This window comes from Trachypithecus francoisi, unplaced genomic scaffold (assembly GCF_009764315.1).
Source record: "Trachypithecus francoisi isolate TF-2019V2 unplaced genomic scaffold, Tfra_2.0 Lachesis_group10, whole genome shotgun sequence".
Classification (NCBI taxonomy): Eukaryota; Metazoa; Chordata; class Mammalia; order Primates; family Cercopithecidae; genus Trachypithecus; species Trachypithecus francoisi.
Genome location: NW_022681455.1, coordinates 40,469,916 through 40,490,824, shown reverse-complemented (window position 1 = coordinate 40,490,824; position 20,909 = coordinate 40,469,916). Strand labels below are relative to the sequence as shown.

General features: G+C 49.7%; 1 protein-coding gene and 1 non-coding gene across 2 annotated transcripts in view; one reads left to right on the top strand and one right to left on the bottom strand.

The window, feature by feature from the left end:
* LRFN2 (leucine rich repeat and fibronectin type III domain containing 2) overlaps positions 1–18,113 on the top strand; it is a 41,844-nt gene extending 23,731 nt beyond the window's left edge. The window contains exon 2 of the mRNA XM_033217063.1: positions 17,053–18,113. Coding sequence (XP_033072954.1) covers positions 17,053–18,022 — 970 coding nt within the window. The 3' untranslated portion in view covers positions 18,023–18,113. The remainder of the gene's footprint in view (positions 1–17,052) is intronic.
* LOC117088849 lies at positions 1,846–1,948 on the bottom strand. The gene has a single exon (XR_004439373.1). It is a non-coding gene; the product is annotated as a U6 spliceosomal RNA (small nuclear RNA).
* Positions 18,114–20,909: the final 2,796 nt, after the last annotated feature.

The window sequence follows — 20,909 nt, the reverse complement described above, 5'->3', positions numbered from 1 at the left end:
AGTGTCAGTAAGTTTCTTGGTCACTCATTATGCACGAGTGCTGGCTATCCCCATGATAAAAAATAGACGCCTCCCATTTATAAATGCTTCACCACTTACATACTGTGTCCAAGTAGATGTGCATCTTAGGTTTTCCAGACGCTCCTTTCGGGGAGGTGGTAGTGTTCTCATTCCCGTTTGACAGATGAGGAGGCTGAGATTCAGAGGAGCAAAATCTCCTTGTTCAAGATTGCTCAGCTAGCAGATGGTGGGGCCAACATTTGAAACTGATCTTCAAATACCAAATGCAAACATCATCATGGCTACTTTTTATTGCATAAACACACTCTAAGCAGCATACGCTGTACTGAACAAATATCATGGTACTTAATTTTCACGAAGACACCATATGATTGCTGTTATGAACCCATTTTGCAGGTGAGAAAACTGTGGAATTGAGGCTCAAACGTGGGAAGTGACTCACCTCACATGACACAGTCAGTAAACCTTCTTCACTAGAGCACAAATTCACCCTAGAGGTCAATACAAGTTCCTTCTTATGATACACCTTCTGCTCTGACAGAAGGAGATGGTTATAATTGAAGAAAAAGGTAGGGCCCCTCCATGAAACGACTGAGGGCTTCATTTTACCCAGAGTTGCTTTATTAAGGGTGCAGTGGTTTGAATGCTTGTGTCCTCTTCGATATTCATAGATTAAAATCTAATCCTCGATGACAAGATGAAGAAGTGGAGCCCGTAAGGGGTGATAAACTCATGAGGGCTTGTGGCTGCTGAGGGGGCTCTCTGTCACTCTCTTGCCCTCCCACTGCTGCCATGTGAGGATGCAGAAAGAAGGCTCTCATCAGACCAAATGCTGGCACCTTAATCTTGGGCTTGCAGCCTCTAGTACTATGAGAAAATCTTGTTGTTGTTGTTGTTTTAAAAATACAAATTAGTCTGTGGTATTCTGTTAAGCAATACACAGAAACTAAGACAAAGGGTGACTGTTGACTTCACCATTGGCATTGAAACAAAACCCAGTGTTTACCATTCCTTCATTTATTGCCAGGCACCCCTAGCATTTAACACACTTTACCTCATTTAGCCCTGATTATATTCCTACACAGTAGGTACTAGCCTTCCTATTTAACTGAGGCAGAGCGTAGGTAATCTGCCTGGGGTCACACAGCTAGTCAGCGCCAGAGCAGATTTTGAACCCAGGCCCAGCTGCTGTGAACTACCATGCTGGATCTTCAAATGCCTCTTCCCAGGCATTTGATTCCTGCCACCTTCTGCTCTGGAGTTGCCCTACTCTTCACCCACTGGGGCACATGTAGAATAGCATCAGATGGCCAGGGGTTCTTTCTACCCCTCCCCAAATGCTGTGTCCTTCCCCAGATCTGACAGGGCCACCCAAGCCCACTGACAACAGAGTCAAGAAGCCCCTGCTGATGGTGACTGCCACCCAGATGTTCATCAGCCTCCCTGAAGTGACACATCTATTTCCAACCACCTCTCCTCTTCCTGCTCACCTGGTAGAACTGGCTTTGCAATATTTTTTGCCCCTTTTTATTGTAAAATATACATAACATTTACCATTTTCACCACATTACAGTGGACAGTTCACTGGCACTAAATACATCATATTGTTGTGCAGTCACCATCACCATCCATCTTAGAACTTTTTCATCATCCCAAACTAAAACTCTGTAGTCATTAAATAAGAATTCCCTATTCCTCACTTCCCCCAGCACCCAGCAACCACCCTGCTACTTTTTGTCTCTGTGAATTTGACTACCCTAGGCCATTTACAGAAGTGGAATCACACAAGGTTCATGCAAGTTGTAGCATGTGTCAGAATTTCATACAAATATAAAACGCTTCACAAATTTGCCGTCATCCTTCTGCAGGGGCCATGCTGACCTCTGCATGGTTCCAGTTTTAGTGGAAGTGCTGCCAAAGAGAGCAAACGATAGCATTTTCAAGGAGGCTGGTGCTGCCTTTGCTTCAGGTGATGCTCCCATGAAATTATGGATCTGCCAACTGGGGCGAATGGTCCGATCAGGTTCATCATTAGGTGGTGTTTACTTGTTGTCTGCTGGTTGTTCTAGCGTGTCTTGGGCACAGCTGGTGGGGAATCTTCATTTTGCACACGTCTGTGTTTATAACAAGGTATAATTGATCTGACACCTTCTGCATTTTTTCTGTAAGTGATGAGTTGTTGAGCAAGCTCTTCTCAGCTCCTCCAGGAGATAAGTGACAAGTAGCATCATTGTAGTCATCGTCGTTGTGGTACCAAATGGCCCAGGAAAGGAGCAGACATGTTTATTCCTGTTGTACTTGATTTCTCACACTCACCACAGAAGGCTGGTATTGCTCTCCCATTTCACATGTGAGGAAACAGAGGTTCAGAGAGAGGAAAGTTACACGGTCTAGAGTCACACATCTGGTCGGGGGCAGAACTAGCCTTCAAAGAGAGATTTCTGTCTGAGTCTAAAGCCTACACTCTTTCCTCTAAGATGCCAACCCAGTCCCTGGGGGCTGGAAGCTAAGGACAATTAAATGCAGAAAAGACTTCTATATCTGTGGAAACCTGAATGAGGACACACACACACACATACACAGAATGAGAGAGAGAGAGGTAGGCCTTACATGGGCTCAAGAGCTCACCTGGGTTGGCTGAGCCTGCAGTAGTGGGGACATTGTTTAAGCAATGTGGCTTAACAGCAGTCCTGGGAAAGCACAGGGCCTCTCCATTGACAGTCTGCTCAGTGTGACCACCAATGGGATGTGGCTTCTAGAGAATCCAGTGTACTTTCAGGGAGGGGGGTGGTGTTCACAATAAGTGTGATATCTGATTGGGGAGCATAGCATCTGACTACTCAGAACCCCCAAAGAGAAGGGCCAAAGACAAACTGACATGTGATCAGGTATGATCAGGTGGGGCAGCCTGCCAGCAAACTAGAAACTGTGCTATGAGGAAACGCTTGGAAGAAATGGGAATGTGAATTCTGGAGATGTGAAAAGTCAAGGTGGGATGAGAGCGTGGCCTCACAATATGGGAAGCATCAACATGTAGAAAAGAAAGAAACAGGCTTGTTCTGGGCAGCTGTGGGGTTGCATTGGGCTGGTGGTAGGAAGTCGCAGGCTGTCAGACCATGGCCCCCATGAGTCGCTCGGAGTTGTCCAGAGCTAGGATGACTCCCTGGTATATCCCGGAAGTGTGTGAGCAGAGGGTGCTGACAGCCAGGTGGGCCTGCTATGGAGGCACTGATGAGCAGGTTGGCTCTCAGGGCCCTTCTCAACCCAGAGTTCCTAGGATCTGTGCATGGTGAGGGCAGAGAAGAATTGGGAAGAGCAGCAGACACCTTGATGAGTCAGCAAGAGAAGTGCCTGGATCAGGGGGCAGGCTGGCCCCAGTGGCCTGCACCAAGACAGACTGTCAGACCTCAGATGACTGGCCTGCGGAGCTGGCTGTGCACCTGATCCATCAGCCAGTATCCAGCCTCAGGCCTGGATTCACTTCTCTGTCCTTAGTCACAAACACTAGCACAAATTCAGCACTCACTAAGGACAAGGCACTGTTCAAATTACAGAGATTCGCTCATGTAATCCTCATAGCAACCCTGTGACGGGGCTCTATCATCTGCCCCCTCTTACAGGATGGTTACGTGGCTTGCCCAAGGTCACACTGCTGGTCAGTGACAGGACTGGGGCTTGAACCCCGGTGGTGCAGTGCCAGTGCCTGGATTCCCACCTCCTGGCTTTATCCCCTCCATGAAGGAGCCCCATGGAGCAGGGCGAAGCTCCCTTCCTGACACTGTTGCCTCCACCAAACACTTGGGCTGCAACTTTTCCAAGTCCTTGCCTGGCAGCTGCATCCGCCATGCCTCCCAAATCAGGGAGCAAACACAGGGCCTCCCTGTCACCAGGTAAGGCCTAACGCTGGGGAGATGAACACAGAGGCAGCCTGCTGGGGCTCAGCTCTCTTTGGCCTAATTTCCTGTCATCTCTGCCATTGCTCAGCCAGGCCTTTACTGACACTTTCTCCACATGAATTCTGAACAAGACTCTCATGGGGAGTTGGAGGGGGACCCATCCTGCTGCAAGTGTTGAAGCCAAGATGCCTCCCTGCCAGCCCAGCTAGGGTCAGGCACTGCCCGAATCTCCTTGCTTCTAACTTGCATAAGTTTTGCCAGCCACAAATCCCTGAGGCCTGGATTTCCACCATCAGAGAGGCATTTCCTTGGGGTTAAGTGGGTTAAGCATGGCCCATTCCTTTATGTAACAGACCCTCATGCAGGGCTTACTCTGTGCCAGGCACTGACCTAGGTACTTTATGAATCATGACTCCTTGAATCCTCATAACAACCCTATAAGGCAGAGATTATGAATGCACCATTTTACAGAAAGGGGATATTTCTAGGAAACAAACACAGAGAGATTAAGAAACTTGCCCAAGATAAGGTATTACAGCTGGTATGTGCAAAACCAGGATTGGAACCCCAGAGTCTGGCTCCAGAGCCTGTGTGCATATCCACCGTACCCTGCTGCCTCTTCAGCTTCTCTTGCTAACGGTAGGTATTCCGATGATATCTATCATTGTTATTGGATCTATGAGGGATTTTTCTTAATAGAATTGTGTCAGATGTGTAATGGGTAGCTTGAACATGGGAAGCAGAAAAGCAGAAACCAGAATATTGAAACAAAGGACCAGAGGGGGCCCAAAGACACAGGCTGGCTAAGGGCTGGCCCTATTTGAGGACTGTGGGGAAGGTGAGGCAGCTTTGCCAGTGGGGCCAAGCCTTGGGAAAGGGCTGGGGCACAAGCTGAGTATCGGAGGCAGAGAGAACACTCCAGGGGGCAGAGGAGCTTGAGTTAGGCCTGAGAGAATCCCAGAGAGGGCATGCTGAACCCAGAGGTCCTAGGAACCATGGAGAACTGGAAGAGTCATAAAGGAGGGATGAAGCTGTCCAGAGCCTCAGAGAGAATGGGGAGCTGCCCAGAGGCCTGGATCAAAGCCTCCAAGACAAATTCATTCCTTGGTGTGAACTGCCCCAGAGCTGGACAACATCACCTGGACTGGCCCACATGTTTGGTGCATCAGGGCTCACATAGAAAATGACAGTGTTAATACCATTTGCTGGGTACATGGATAGGGCTGCATAGCATGTTCTAGAACAGCACCATCCAATAGCACTGCCTGTGTTGACAGAAATGTCACACAGTGGCACTGTCCAATCCAGTAGCCACTAGCCACATGTGACTACTGAGCGCTTGAAATCTGGTTGTTATGACTCAGAAAGTAAATTATTTTTATTTATTTATTTATTTATTTTGAGACAGAGTCTCGCTCTGTCACCCAGGCTGGAGTGCAGTGGCCGGATCTCAGCTCACTGTAATCTCCACCTCCTGGGTTCCCACCATTCTCCTGCCTCAGCCTCGGGAGTAGCTGGGACTACAGGCGCCTGCCACCTCACCCGGCTAGATTTTTGTATTTTTTTGGTAGAGACGGGGTTTCACCGTGTTAGCTAGGATGGTCTCGATCTCCTGACCTCGTGATCCGCCCGTCTCGGCCTCCCAAAGTGCTGGGATTACAGGCTTGAGCCACCGCGTCCGGCCAGAAAGTAAATGTTTAATTCTAATCAATTATTATTAATTTGAAGTTAAATTTAAATGACCACATGCAACTACTATATTGGGCAGTGCAGTGTGGAACATTCATTTCATTTACAAGTTCAGTCAATGTTTTCAAGGGCCTACGCTGTGCCAAGTATCATTCTAGGTGTTGGGAAAATATCAGTAAACAAAACAGGTAAAAACAAAACAAAACAAAACAGCCCAAAAAACTCTGACCTCAGGGAGCTGACATTCTAGTAGACAGAGAGAAAGAAAGGCAACTAACAGTAATCATAATAAATCAATGATATTGTCTGTTGGGCAATAAAAGTGCATTGGGGCGAAATGGAGTGGAGTGACAAGCCGAAGGAAGCCCCCAGTGTTGAAAAGATGATCTGGGATGGCCTCTCTGAGAACGTGACATTGGAACAGAGACCTGAAAGAGGCAAAGCAGCTAGCATATAAATATCTGGAGGAAGAGCGTCCAGGCAGAGGGAACAGCCAGTGTGAAAGTCCTGAGGCAGAAGCCCCCTTGGCAGACCTGAGAAGCAGCAGGGAGCCCAGGTTGTAGAGTGAGAATGAGGAGTAGAAGGAGACAAAACCCAAGAGGGGAGGGGCAGATCACCTGGGGCCTGTGACCGTTTGAGGACTTTGACTACATGAGGTGGGCTTCTCTGGGGGCAGGAGCAGGGTTGAGCGAGAAAGACAGGCTCTGACCTGGGTTTTAACAGGATCCCTCTGACCACTGGCAGAGAAGAGGCTGGGGGATGGGAGCAAGGAAGGACACCCAGACCCAGAGGCCAACTCAACAGGGGCTGATGTCAACCCTGCCTGCTGTCTCAGGGGCTGTGGAAGTGGATGTCTGGGTACACCTGAAGATTGAGGCAATGGTTGGGGTGCTCTGTCTCAGAGTCTCAATCTTATTGAAAGGAATGTGGCCCCTTCACTCACTGAGAGGCTAAAGTAACTGCCAGTAAGGCAGGGGTGCTTCGGGGGATTTGTGGAAGCTCCATATTCTCAGGAGCCACAAGAGCAGAAGAGCAGGGACAGAGGCTGGCCCCCAACCCCAGGCCTCTGGTCCCTGGCCCCAACTGGAAGATCAGAGGCTTCCGATCCTTGGAGCCCTCACTGAGTCACACCAGCTCCATGATCATCCCACTCTAAAGAAAAGACATGTGCCTTCCCCCATTATCACTCAGGACCTGGTGCTTAGGGAAGGCCAGCATTTGGCACTAGTCACCAGTGGGGTCTACAACTTGTACTGGTAATTCTAACTACTCTGATCTCTAGGCCAGAAACAGCAAATATGAGACACAGTCTCCAGAGGACTCTGTCCCACTGAGTCTAAACACAGCCTCAGGATCCTTAACACTAGCACCCAGCAGCCAATGCTCAGAGTTGGAACACAAGAGTGAACATACTTGCAAGAACCTGGCTCCTAGCTGCTACCTTGGCAACTTCATTTCCTACTACTCTCCCTTTCCATCTCTCTGTTCCAGCCTCACCATCCTCCTCACTGTTTCTACCTCGAGGCCTTTGCACTGGCACTTCCCTCCTGCCTGGAAACTCTGCCCATGGATATCCACGTGGTTCCCTCACTTTCCTCAGACCTCCCAGGAACATGTGTCCTGAAGTAGAGAGACTGCCCTCCTTATTCACTGGAGTCCCATTTCCAACCCTAATTAGCTATGTGAGCCCATGGCAGTTCAGTTGACCGCTGCCTCTAAAACAGCAGCACAATTATTAGATGTACTTCCCAGGGTTATTGTGAACATGAATTGAGGAAATGTGAAAGTGCTGGGTTCAATCATGGCTGAGCATGAACCTCTCTGTGAGAGCTTAGTCATGTCACTTAATTTCTCGGAGCCTCGATTTTCTCATCCATAATGATAATAAGACTAGTACCTCCCTCACAGGATTTCCCCAGATTAAATTAACTAATACATGGAAAATATTCAGAACAGTGTTTGACATATAGTAAGTGCTTAATAAATGTTAGCTATCATTGTAAAGTAATGCAGGTAATTTTTTTCTTTTTAAATTGCTGGCAAACAGTTGGCTGACTCCAAGACTCGCCTCCTGCTAAATCCTGATTCTGCTCAATTCAATTCAGTATAAAACAGCATAGGGAAGATCATGCTCTGTGGCCTGGCTGACCTGGCTCAGCCACTTTCCAGCTGTGTGAGCCTGAGCAGGCGTTCTATCTGCCTGAGCCTTCGTTTCTTCATCTGTGATATGGGGTAATTATTCCTACCTCATACAGTCAGTGTGCAGAATCAAAGAGATTCTGCCTGTCAAGTTCCTGGCACATAGTAAGTACTCAATAAATTGTATGCAGGATGGAACCACATTCATCTCCTCTACTTCCTTGCAGCTCATGCATGAAAGCAAACAGGGGCTTGCAGGAAGAGAGAGAATCTGGGAGTAAGGGCTGCTTGGCTTGGTTTAATGAGGCCATGTCATGTAGTCTGAGATCTCAAGGCTAGCCAGAGAGGGTGGCAAGCCAGTGGTTCTATGAAGAGCCAGTAATGAGGACACTGAGCCAGGGGGGTGGGGTGAGGGAAGCTTGATGTGGCCATTCCAAATTAGCACTGAGGCTCAGCAGGCAGCCATGGTGCATCACTGATGGAGGGAGGAGAGGACAGAGCACCTAGAAAGGCGTGGTGCTAGGGGAGCAGAGGGGAGGCTGGAGGCTGGAGGAATTATGCAGATACAAGAGGTGGTATTTGTTGACAACTCCAGGAAGGCAAGGATTTCTTGTATAGGCACCAGACCAATGTCTTCCTCTTACACAAACACACACACATTCACCCTGTCTCTCACACACCTACCTACTACGTAGCAAATTCCTCAGGCTCACTTCATCTTACCTGCAGGTGTCTGTTAGTCAGGGGAGGCAGCTGCTGTTGCAAAGAATTGCCATAATGTAAAGGCTCAAGCAGAATCAAATTTGATTTCTCACTGTCCTAACAGTCCAGAGTGGTGTGCCAGGTTACCAGGAGACCTTCCTCATGGGAGACCTAGGTACCCGTATGTACCTCCCTCCAGGCCTTGTCATCCTGCCCCAGGGTCCAGCTGGCAGAAGGAAAGGGGAGTGTGGGGAAGGCATCCTGACCTACTGAAGGTCTGGCCCAGAGATGGCACAGATCATCTGGCACAGATCATCTGGCACAGATGACATCCTCCACATCCCTTTAGCCAGAAAGGGTCACATGGGCATACTAGCTGCAAGAGAGACTAGCGAGTGTAGCCTAAATGGGAAGTCATGAGAGAGGGGGAGAGTGGGGTTTGGTAGTCAGCTCACAGGCTCTTCCTGGAGGCCGAGGCCCAGGCAGAAACTCCCACTCCATTCCCATTGCTATTTCTGAGGCCCAAATGACTTTTCTGGGGGGCAAACTCTGTTCCATTAGAAAAGAGGAGGCTCAGTCTGCAGGAGAGGTCACACAAGAAATCACCTCAGTCGTTTCAGAGGATATGGGAGCCTCTGGGGGTGGTGGGGTTAGGGGGTTGGTTGAAAGAGGGGCAGGGGCAGAACAATGACTAACATTGCCTAGGACCAGGACCCCTTATTGCCACATACATGTGAACACCTACACTCTGACATACACTCACAAATACCCATACATTCAGCTGACAAATGACACTTCTTAGACACACATCTTCTCGCACACAGGCCTACACAATCATATACCCCAAACACATACGTATATGCACATCCATGAAAGGTTTTCAGGAGCCCTTGCAGTAAGCCTCAAGGGTACAGAAAAAATACCTCTCCAGGCTGGGTGCTGTTATCCCAGCACTTTAGGAGGTCAAGGAGGGTGGATCACCTGAGCTCAGGAGTTCAAGACCAGCCTGGCCAACATGGCGAAACCCCATCTCTACTAAAAATACAAAAATTAGCCAGGTATGGTGGTGCATGCCTGTAATTTCAGCTACTCAGGAGGCTGAGGCAGGAGAATTGTTTGAGCCTGGGAAGCAGAAGTTGCAGTGATCCAAGATCATGCCATTGCACTCCAGCCTGGGTGACAGACTAAGACTCCGTCTCAAAAAAAAAAAAAAAAAAAAAAGGAAAAATACCTCTCCAGAAAGATGTCCTCAGAACCAGCCAGTGTATGAGAATTCACCATTAGCTAGCCCTTGAATATTAGATAAGAATCCCTCACATATGTTTAGGCCCTAACATTTTGCAAAGCACTCTTGCATTCACTGCCTAACCATAGGGCAAATATTTACTCAGCATTGACTCTAGGCCAGACATCATGATCAGCAGTAGAAATACAAAGAGGAATAAGACATAGTTCCAGTCCTCAAGGGAAAGGTGTACATGAACAACCCCTAGGGCTTTAACAGGGCACTGTAGGAGGGTTGTGGTAGAAGGGAGAGAAAAGACAGCTCTGGTGAGGTCGGAGGTAATTTATGAGTCAGGCCTTAAAAGATGAGATCACCCGGTGGAGAAAGATATGATGCTAAGGAAGAGGGACCACTGTGTGCAATGGGATCAAGATGGCTTACTGGGGGAGTGATGAGTGATTTCAAGAGGCTGGTAAATTGTTGCCTACAGCTGGAGTTTCACTAGATACAGCCAAGATATGCTGCTGCTGACATGAAGAGATGATCATCTTTTCCCAAAGTGAAAGGAAATAAGTTAATAAATAGAATGTTTTCAACAATGTAAAGGTTATCTCCTTGTGTCATTCAGGATTCAGTCAGGAAAAAAAAGAACATTTTAGGTCTTTTGAAAGAGGGAATTCAGGCTGGGCGCCGTGGCTCACACCTGTAATCCTAGCACTTTGGGAGGCTAAGGCGGGCAGATTGCCTGAGCTCAGAAGTTCGAGACCACCCTGGGCAACATGGTGAAACCCTGTCTCTACTCAATACAAAAAATTAGCCAGGCTTGGTGGCATGTGCCTGTAGTCCCAGTTACTCGGGAGGCTGAGGCACAAGAATGGCTTGAAACCTGGAGGCGGAGGTTGCAGTGATCCGAGATCGCACCACTGTACTTCAGCTTGGGCTACAGAGTGAGACTCTGTATCAAAAAAAAAAAAAAAGAGAGAGAGAGAGAAAGAGAATTCAGTACAGGGTTTGGATTTTAGGGATGATGGAGCTGCTCAGAGGTCAACAACAGGTGGGGACAGTGGGTACAGGAGCAGTGGGTGGGGGCCAGGACAGGGAGGCACTATAGAGATTAGCAACAGCCGGGAGTCACCGCCACCCACCCATCCCCACCCAAGGCTGGAAGGACACAGGAGGAGATGGTATGGCCAGTGACTAAGATCCTAATGTGTCTAGCAGGAGCTGGAACCCTGGCAGCTGGAATCACAGAGGAGATTCAGTGTCTGACAGGGTGAAACCACTTGGAGATGAAAAAGTAGAAGAGATACCTGGCTTCTCCCCTCTTCCGGCCCTCCAGTCTCTCTCCAGTGTCTCCATTGGCCACCTCCACCTGGCAGCCTGAGGGCTCGGAAACCTGGGAACAGGCAAGGTAGCCTGGGAAATGTAATTCCCCACAGAGCAGAGGCAAGCAGGTGAAAGGCGGAGAACAGATTCAAGAGCCCACAGTAGAATAACAGTATGCGCCTGTGATTTCATAGACCTCCGGTATCAACTGTAGATTTGTGTGCTAGGGTTAAACTGAATGAACAGTGCCAAAATAATATTAACAGAAAAAGAAAGAAAAAGAAAAACAATCCAGAGGCAGTCACTTAGGTTTGTTTTGTGTTTCCTGAGTAAGTGCTTGGGATTGCAGTTTCAAATTGTCTTTTAGAGTGTGTGAGCTTAATTAAATTTAACGCATTGGAACAGCTTAACTTAAAATAGCAATTCATGTTTTCTGCTAACAGAGATGTTGGTAGTTTACATGATGAAAAGAAATCTCTCAGGATTTCAGGGACGTGTTTTTCACCGAGAGGCCCACGACTGACCTGATGGTTGAGCCATTTATTGTCTATTGTCCCTCGGAATCCACTCTCCCCTCCTCTGCCTTGCTCTGCACTCTGGAAGCCTGACCTGCATGTGCCTGTGAACCTGGCTTTTAGTTTGGTTCAGCCATGCAGAGCAGCAGCAGCAGGTCGGCGGCAGAGAAGAGTGAGGTCCGGCTACTTGTTTGTCTGGCGCCCACCCTGTGAGGTTGCCCCGGCAGCTTCTGTCTCTCAACCAAATTCTCTAAACCAGTGTGCATCAGTGGAGGGTGACTTTGCCCCCAGAGGTCACTGGGCAATGCTTGGAGACATTTTAGCTTGTCACACTGTGGGTGTATTCTGTCATCTGGCGGGTGGAGCCCAGGGGTGTCCTGGGATTGTCCTCCTACGATGCAGAGAACAGCCCTACACAACCAAGACATAGCCAGCCAAAGTGTCAACAGTGGCGAGGCTAAGAAAGCCTACACAAGCCCAGGGCTCCTCAAGCTATTCATTGTGAAGGAGCAGCTTCAATTTTCCCCACTCTGTTGCAGGCCAGTGCTTTTGTAAGACTAGAACTAAGTTATCAGAAATAATCATCACACACTTGAATGTGACAACCAATGCCAAATTGCTATAAAGCCTTAATGCTTACTCTTGACTTCTGTAGTGTCTGGTCATGGAGCAGGAACAAACTGTCCATGGGCCGGCAGCCATCTGTGAACCACACTACGAGTAGCACTGGCCTACATGCTTCTCTCTCCTGGGGGTGTGGCAGAGGCAACAGCTCGGCTCTTGGCTGCTATTAACTCTGGGTTCTTGCACATTCCCTTGTGATCCCCCATAACCTCTTGCCTCTTTACAATTAGTCCCTTGATAAATAAGGTCTTTAATTATCCTTCTAGGAAGTGCCATCTGCCCGTTCAGGCCCTGGCTGATTCTGCAGTGTTTTCCTACCTGGGCAAGTTTTTAAGAATGTGGGCAGCGTTAGAGGCTATGTGGGTAGAAGGACAACAATGTGACAGCAGCCTGGTTTGGGAGCCCAGCTAAAGAGCTTGCACTGTCTCTTGTAGACCATAGTCAGCACTGGAAGCATCTCAGCAGGCAGGGGACACAGCCAGAGCTGTGTTTTAGGTAGAGCACTCGAGACGGTGTAGTGCTGAGAATGCACTTTCAGGGAGCACAATCTGTGGCAGAGAGCCTGACTGGAGGTTGCTGAGTCCATCCCGACCAGAAATGGAGAGCCCTAAGCTAACACTGCATGTGGAGTTGGAAGGCAGAGGGTATTCAAAAGGTAGAATCTATCAGCCAGAGTGATGGGTTGTGAGCAGGAGTGAAGGGGGAAATCCAGGCTCCCCAGATACAGCTTGGAGGATCAGTGGATGGTTTCATAGGGTTGGATGATGAGATGGACAGGGGGACACAGGTCAGAGATGGATTCTCTATCTTTCACTAGAGTGCCCATTTCCTGTGACTTTCTCATGCAGTTTGTCTGTTGGCTGCCTGGAGGCACGAGTGGTCTTGCTTTTAAGAGGTGTGGGCTCTGGGTCCCAGTGGACCTGATCTGGTCTCAGCCCCATCATTCCTCCAAGGGAAAGTTCAAACTGTTTAGCTTCCTCCTTCTCTAAATGGTAATAACTTCCTCAGAGAGTTGTCAGGATCTTAAATGAGATAAGGCATGTAAACATGCCAGCACAATAGGCGAATACTGGTTATTATTGTTATTAGAAAAGGCAAACTTGACCTTGCCAGCTAGGAGTGTTTTGAGTTAGCTGGCTCTGGCTCTCCTTAAGTCACCCCAGCTCCTCCTACTGCCACACACACACACACACACACACACACACACACACACAGCAGAGGAATCAGGAGCTGCCTTCTGCCTTTCTGCTCTTCATCCTGGCAGGCTTTTCCTGCTGGCCTTGTTTCTGATGGGCCAGTTACAGTGCAAAACTGTTCCAGACCTGACCCTTCATCCAGGTGCCAGTGGCCCGCCAAGAATCAGCCTTGCCTTGTTACACCTCCATCAGCAGCACAGCCCAATTGCAGCTTCACCACATTAGGAGGTGGCTTCATCACATTATGATTTTCTCTGAGTTTGGGAGCAAAGAGGAGTTGGGGAGGCCAGGCAGGTTTCTACACAAAGTTGCCCAGGAAGGGCAGGTAGATGGGGCAGTGTCTGAGAGGCAGCATGGCCCAGTGGTCAGGTGCAGAGGCCCTGGAGCCAAACTGCCTGATTTGAATCCCACTCTGCCAACTTACTAGCTGGGCCTCCTTGGGCAGGTAGCTTAACCTTTCTGTGCTTCAGTTTCTTATCTGTTAAGTGAAAATGAGAATAACAATAACTGCCTCCCAACAATGTTAGGGAGTATTAAATGAATCTTAATCCCCTTAAATATCTCACAATAGTGCCTGGCACAGAGTAAGCCCTCATGTTAGCTGTTCTTATTTTGTTGCTATTAGTAGTAGTAGTAATAGTAGTAATAGTGTGGTCTGCTTCCCAGGAGAAGGTGGCTAAATATTGAGAAGATTTCTGGGCTTGTGGTACATCTTTGGTGTCCTGGGGTGGCTGTGTTCAATGCAATCATGAATGTGGAAACCTATGTTATACAACAGGTATTCAGTAAACAAGGGTGTCCATCCACCTCTCAAGTGGACGTGCTCTTATATCAGTGACCCAGCAAAATGGTGGAATGCGGTGGTTCACAGCAGACTGAAGGTGGCCTCCCTGGGATTTAATCCCAGCTCCGCCATGTTATCTTTGCTTAACACTTCTGTACCTCTGTTTCCCCATCTGAAAAATTTGGATTATGACGGCAGCTGTGTCGGGGAGTTGCTGTAGGCCTAAGTGAGTTGGCATAGGGCACTTAAAACAGAGCATGGCACACAGTTACCAGCTGGTGTTTGCTCTTGCTGCTGTCACTGTTCTGGGTGTGCTTAGCTCCTGCCTTCTCAACTTACATCATTAGCCCTGAGGGGAAAGGAATGAGGCCCTGGAGGACTCGAGTGTCCCCTGCAGCGCTGGCCATACAGGGATTCTTAGGCCCTGCCCAGCAGATGGCCCAGCAGGCAGGGCATCCTATCAGTAGAGGAGCGTGAGCCACAGTAGGCTCTAAGCTGCTCCAGGGATGAAGGTGGTTGACCAACCACAGGCTAGGGTGAACTTTTCACTGAAATGAGGAGAAATGCTTCCATGTCTGTCACACAGTAAGGAACAGGCCCAGACCATGGACCCAGAAGCTAGTGTTAAAAGTCTCAACTGCTGTATACTAGCAGTCCAAGCTGTGTGACCTCAGGCAAATCACTTACCCTCTCTGAGTCTCGGCCATTTCTTCTCTGTGAAATGGGAGTACTGATCACTGCCTTTACAGGACTGTCATGATGCCCAGGTGAAACTGGCTCTGAAGTCTTCAGATAGACCTGTGGGGCTGGCTGCAGGGTCCTTGCTGGATCCACCCCTCCTAACCCCTCTGGCCTCTTCTGCCCCAAACACTGTGCTAGGGGTGGGGCTGTGCATTAGTCCATTTTCACGCTGCTGATAAAGACATACACAAGACTGGATAATTTACATTAAAAAAAGAAAAAGGTTAAATGGACTCACAGTTCCACATGGCTGGGGAGGCCTCACAATCATGGCAAAAGGTGAAAGGCACGTCTTACCTGGCGGCAGACAAGAGAAGAGAGCTTGTGCAGGGAAACTCCCCTTTATAAAACCATCAGATCTCATGAGATTTATTCAATATCATGAGAATAGCATGGGAAAGACCCGTCCTCATGATTTAATTACCTCCCACCAGGTCCCTCCAACACGCGTGAATGGTAGGAGCTACAATTCAAGATGAGATTTGGGTGGGGACACAGCCAGACCATATCAGTTGGGCCTTTGGGGCTCAATTCCCTCCAGTGTGGCTTCCCTAGCAAAAGAGCAGGTGGGCAGGTGAGGAGGGAGGCAGCAGCCACTGGGGTTGCCCACTGACGGGATGTCAATATCTGCCTGTCAGTTCCAGTCCTCTGTGTGAGGATCCCAGGTGGAAGTTTTCAGACTTCAGTATTTCATATTTGATATCTTAATTAAGTTGCCCAGCTCCAGGTTTGAGGGGTTGATGGGAGCTGATAGAGCCCTTTCATTCTCAAGTAGTAGGGAATAGGAGAATGGGAGTGGAGGAAACACCAAGAAAGCTACACAGTGGTACCTTCAAGCCTGGGTATTTCTTCAGGAGTGTTTATGGAAGTGACAGAGGCATCATCTCTGGAATCAGCAGAAGGCATGATACCTCAAAAAGGGTCTTAGAGTTCAGGGTGTGCATCCAGGCTTAACAAGGTCACAAGGTTCTAGAGTTCAGAGTGAGCAGGTCCAGGCAGGAGAGGATCAGCCACAATGTGGGGAGAGTGCTTCCCCATCAGACCCTCCCCTCAGGTGGAAGGAGCAGTTAAAGTCTTCTACTAAAGAAACTCTTCCACTAGGTTTCCTGGCTGAGCCTGGGCTACTACAACTGGGACCAAGGAATCGTCCCTTTCTTCTGGGATGCAGAAGTGCCCCCCAGTCCTTAACACTGCACTGTCCCTCCACCCCTAAGCGGCAGGCCCCCTTCTCCTGCCTCCACTCCTCTTCTGCTTAGAGCCCCTCTCCCTCAGTCTGCAGCAGCAAATGCTCTCCCTCCTGAGTCATGAGAAAGCCCTTTGGAGGTGAGGGTGGTGCTGGCCTCTCCAGGCAGGATCTTGTCTCTGACACAGCACAGCACCTGGTCCAGCAAGAAGGCTCAGAAAGTGTTGATGGGGATCCCTGTGAATCTCAGAGGTCACAGGAGGGCTGGAACGAGCCTTGGAGTGGGCTGGCACAGGGTCAGGGCTGACCTCTCACCCTGCCCTTCCCAGAGACGGAGGGAATACTTGTAGCAGGTATGAGGGAGGAGGGTAGCGGATGTCCCTTTGTATAATTTCTGCTTCTTCACACTTTAACCTCTCTGCCTCTCTGTCTCTCCCTCTGCCTGTCCCTGTGTGTCCTCTCAACTCTGCTTGAGTCTCTCCCCCTCCTCCTCTTTCCCTCCACCTCTAAATGCCTCCCCTTTTCTCTGCTTTCACCTACCCCCCTTCTTATTCCCTTCATCTTCATACTCATTGTCTTTTTGTGTTTTTGTTTCCATATATCTGGATTTTCTCTCACCCGGTCTCTGACACATTCTCCGTCTACACCTCTCCCTGACGCTCCATCCCTGAATCTCCCTCTCTCACCTTCCTTTCCTCCCCAACCTGTCCCTTGGTTCCCTTGTCTGGGTCTCCCTCCTCACATCTCTTTCTTCTCATTTCCTACACCCTATTCCTGTCACCTGCCTGCCCCTGCCCCTCTCTCCCTCCCCCCGTGTCTTCATCTCTCTTCTTCTGTGTCTCTTCACCCCTCTGTCCCTTTCTTTCCCTCTGCCCTATTCTCTCTGTGTCCCTGTGTATGTCTTGGCCTCCTTCCCGCTCCCCCGTCACTGTTTCTCCCTCTGTCCCCTCCCCCTCACCCTGTCCTTCCACCCCACGACCCCTCACTCTTTGTGTCCACCTCCCTCCCCAGGATGATCCCAGCCTCCAACAAGGCCTTCGTGGTCAACAACCTGGTGTCTGGGACTGGCTACGACTTGTGTGTGCTGGCCATGTGGGATGACACAGCCACAACACTCACGGCCACCAACATCGTGGGCTGCGCCCAGTTCTTCACCAAGGCTGACTACCCGCAGTGCCAGTCCATGCACAGCCAGATACTGGGCGGCACCATGATCCTAGTCATCGGAGGCATCATCGTGGCCACGCTGCTTGTCTTCATCGTCGTCCTCATGGTGCGCTACAAGGTCTGCAATCACGAGGCCCCCAGTAAGATGGCAGCGGCCGTCAGCAATGTGTACTCGCAGACCAACGGCGCCCAGCCACCGCCTCCAAGCAGCGCACCTGCCGGGGCCCCGCCTCAGGGCCCGCCCAAGGTGGTGGTGCGCAACGAGCTCCTGGACTTCACCGCCAGCCTGGCCCGCGCCAGTGACTCCTCTTCCTCCAGCTCCCTGGGCAGTGGGGAGGCCGCGGGGCTGGGACGGGCCCCCTGGAGGCTCCCACCCTCCGCCCCACGCCCCAAGCCCAGCCTTGACCGCCTGATGGGGGCCTTCGCCTCCCTGGACCTCAAGAGTCAGAGAAAGGAGGAGCTGCTGGACTCCAGGACTCCAGCCGGGAGAGGGGCTGGGACGTCAGCCAGGGGCCACCACTCGGACCGAGAGCCACTGCTGGGGCCCCCCGCGGCCCGGGCCAGGAGCCTGCTCCCCTTGCCCTTGGAGGGCAAGGCCAAACGCAGTCACTCCTTCGACATGGGGGACTTTGCGGCTGCGGCGGCAGGAGGGGTAGTGCCCGGCGGCTACAGTCCCCCTCGGAGGGTCTCGAACATCTGGACGAAGCGCAGCCTCTCTGTCAACGGCATGCTCTTGCCCTTTGAGGAGAGTGACCTGGTGGGGGCCCGGGGGACTTTTGGCAGCTCCGAGTGGGTGATGGAGAGCACGGTCTAGGTGGGGGTGGGCATGCTCCCTTTCCTGCGTGCAGGGTGGGAGAAGGGGAAAGAATCTCACTGGCAAGTGTTTGTGGAGTTTCCATGGTGATGTTTACATCCAGGGACAGTTTCGTCTCCCTGTCAATGGCCTCGTGTCCACCCCCCCCCCCCCCATCCCCAACACCCATATCACCTCCCCACCACCCGGCCGGGGTGTGCTCAGGGAATGCGGACTCGCTCAAATACCGGACTGAGCCCTGAGTGTTTGGAAAGGCGAGACTCCGCCTTTCTAATCACAAATGTAGCCTACAAGCAAGCGGCTTTGGATTGCTTATGGGTCTAGTGTTGTTTTTATTTCTTAATTTATTTTTTTTCCATTTCCCAGACTCCTCCTCTTCATTCACACGGATAATCGAGAGTTAATCGTACATATGAATGCGTGTTCCCAGCAGCCCTGGTAGTGGGTAATTGTTGCCAATTGACAAGAGGAGGGAATTATTCTGTTTCCACACTTGTTTGGGGGAAGACTGTGGGGTTCCCTACCCAGAGCTCTCATTACTCCCAACCACCCCCACACCCGACACTGGAAGGGATGAGTGACTGACCCCAATACCTGACCTAGTTCCCTTTGCTTCTCAAACATGACATACCACACCCATCACAGAAGTTTGAACCAGAAGAGTAACTTCCTGGGTTCTTATGTGTGGGGAGGGAGGAGGGCTTCATGTTGTAGGACACAAGGGATCTTTACTTCCGGAGTTGCTTTGGGCTTGTTGCCACTCTTTCTGGGAAGCCGGCATGGAAAGTCCCTCTTGAGCATGTGGCAGGCCAGGAGGGCTTCTCTTAAGGAAAGCAGTGTGGGTGGCAGAAAGAGTAGTGGACTTGGAGTCCAAAGCTCATGTGTCCATAGTCACATGAAGAGCCTGCTGAGTAACTGGGGCAAGACCCTTTTATCTGTTGGTACCTGAATTTGCCAATTTGCAAAAATACTGGGATTGTATTAGGTCTCCAGTCCCTTTCCAGTTCTATGGGCCTATTAATTCTTCATGACTCTAGATGTTAGGCCTTTTCGCTTAGTGATACCAGAAGCACAAGCTGGTTACAGCAGTCCCCGTCCTTTTTACTGGGCACAGAGAATTTCTCTAGAAGCCTTGGAGGGGGAAAGTTGAATATTTTTAGAATAATAGGCTTTTGAAGCTTGGGGAGGTCTTTGCAATCATCCCATCTTTAACCCTCCCTCTCCCTTCCACAGAGCATAAGGGAATTGCCCAAGGTCACACAGTGAGTTCGTGACCAGGTCAGGGCAGGAGCCAAGGCCACCTGCCTCCTGGCAGTGGTGTTTGGGATCCATGACCCTGTTTTGACCCTGCCTAGGGCATTTCTGTGTCCAAAGGCTGTCCCATGTTTGTTCTTTAAGAAAGTGGCTCAAGGTGGGATGAAGGGATGCCTGCTCTTGGTTTCTTGAGGAGGGTCCATCCTTGGAAATTACAGGGTGGAATGGGAGGGGCGCATAGGCTCCTTTCCATCTAGGAATAACCCCTCCCTGCCAGACAGTGGCAAGAGAAGGGGAAGAGGAGATGTGCCCACGGAGAACCTGCTGTAGACAGATTGGAATGACCTTCCCCTGCATCCCTGTCCTGTGTCTACTCATCAGCAACTCACTACCTCTCCCTCAGTCTCTCCAACTCATTCTTTCCTCTCCCAACTCCTTCCATAGACCTCTATTTTCTCTCTTTTGTTCTTCCTTCTTCCACTTGCCAACCACACAGCCCACAAAGCATACAGGCAAGACCATTCTGGGCCAAAATGTTCCAATGGCCTCAGACCTGGAGCTGAGCTGCTGGCCCCCAACCCCACTCTGGAACACACAAGGAGGGATTGCAACTGTCTATGCAGAATTACCTTTGGCTCTAGTTCCAGAGTCTCCAAATCCCAGGCCTTCCTCCTTCCTCACTTCTCCCTCCCCTCTCTTCTCTTCATTCTTCTTCTTCTTCTTTTTTTTTTTTTTTCTTTTTTTTTCCTGTTACTCTCTGCCTTTCCCAGTCCCTTTCTGGTCCTGACAAGGTCATTAACAGACCAGGCCAGTTCCTCCTGAGACCTCAAGTTATAACAATTTTCCAGACCAGTCCCAGGGCTGGAGCACATCCCTTCTATGGTCACAGAAGCACCCACAGAATTGGGTAACTTGAAAGGAAGTCTCTTCCACCCTTTCTCTTTTCCCTTCCTGTTTTTTTTTCTATTCTCTTTTCTCCCTCCTCATCTTTCTCATTCATCCTTTCAAACTATAGCCATTGTGGAAGTGGTCTCAAATACCAGCTTTCTTTTTTGCCTTTGGATTCAGACACACAGAGGGAAGGTGGTGAACAGTGGAAGGAACCAACTCACTGTCTATTCTCATCAGCGGCTCCGAGTTCTGTCGTGACATGATATGTACTTGCTCTTGTGTTTGTCAGGTTTCTGACTTGGAGTTTTGGAAAGCAGCATCCTTGTGGTCAGAATATAAATGCCAATCTTCTCCTTTGCTAAAAAAAAAATGTACAGTAAAATGTACAGTTTTAAAAACAACCACTAACCACACTCCTTGGGCGGGAGAAAAAAAAGAACATTCTTATGTCTGTGAATGTCTGCTGTTCATTTCTCTGGAAACTCTGGGGTTTTCTAAAGATGGCTTTGAAGTGGCATTTTCTCTTGCACCTGTGTTCGTTACTGCCCGGTGGGAGCCTGCTTCTTGCCAAGTTCGTGTATACAGTGGGGGAATCTTCTGAAATAATAGAGAATGGGATCATCCTCCCAGGGTAAAGAAAGGTAGAGAAATCTGAAGTGAAGCTTCAGGCTAAGAAAAGAACAGTCCATCCCCAGCTGTCCCGACTGTCCTACCTGACATCTCCATTCTCTGATAGGCCAGC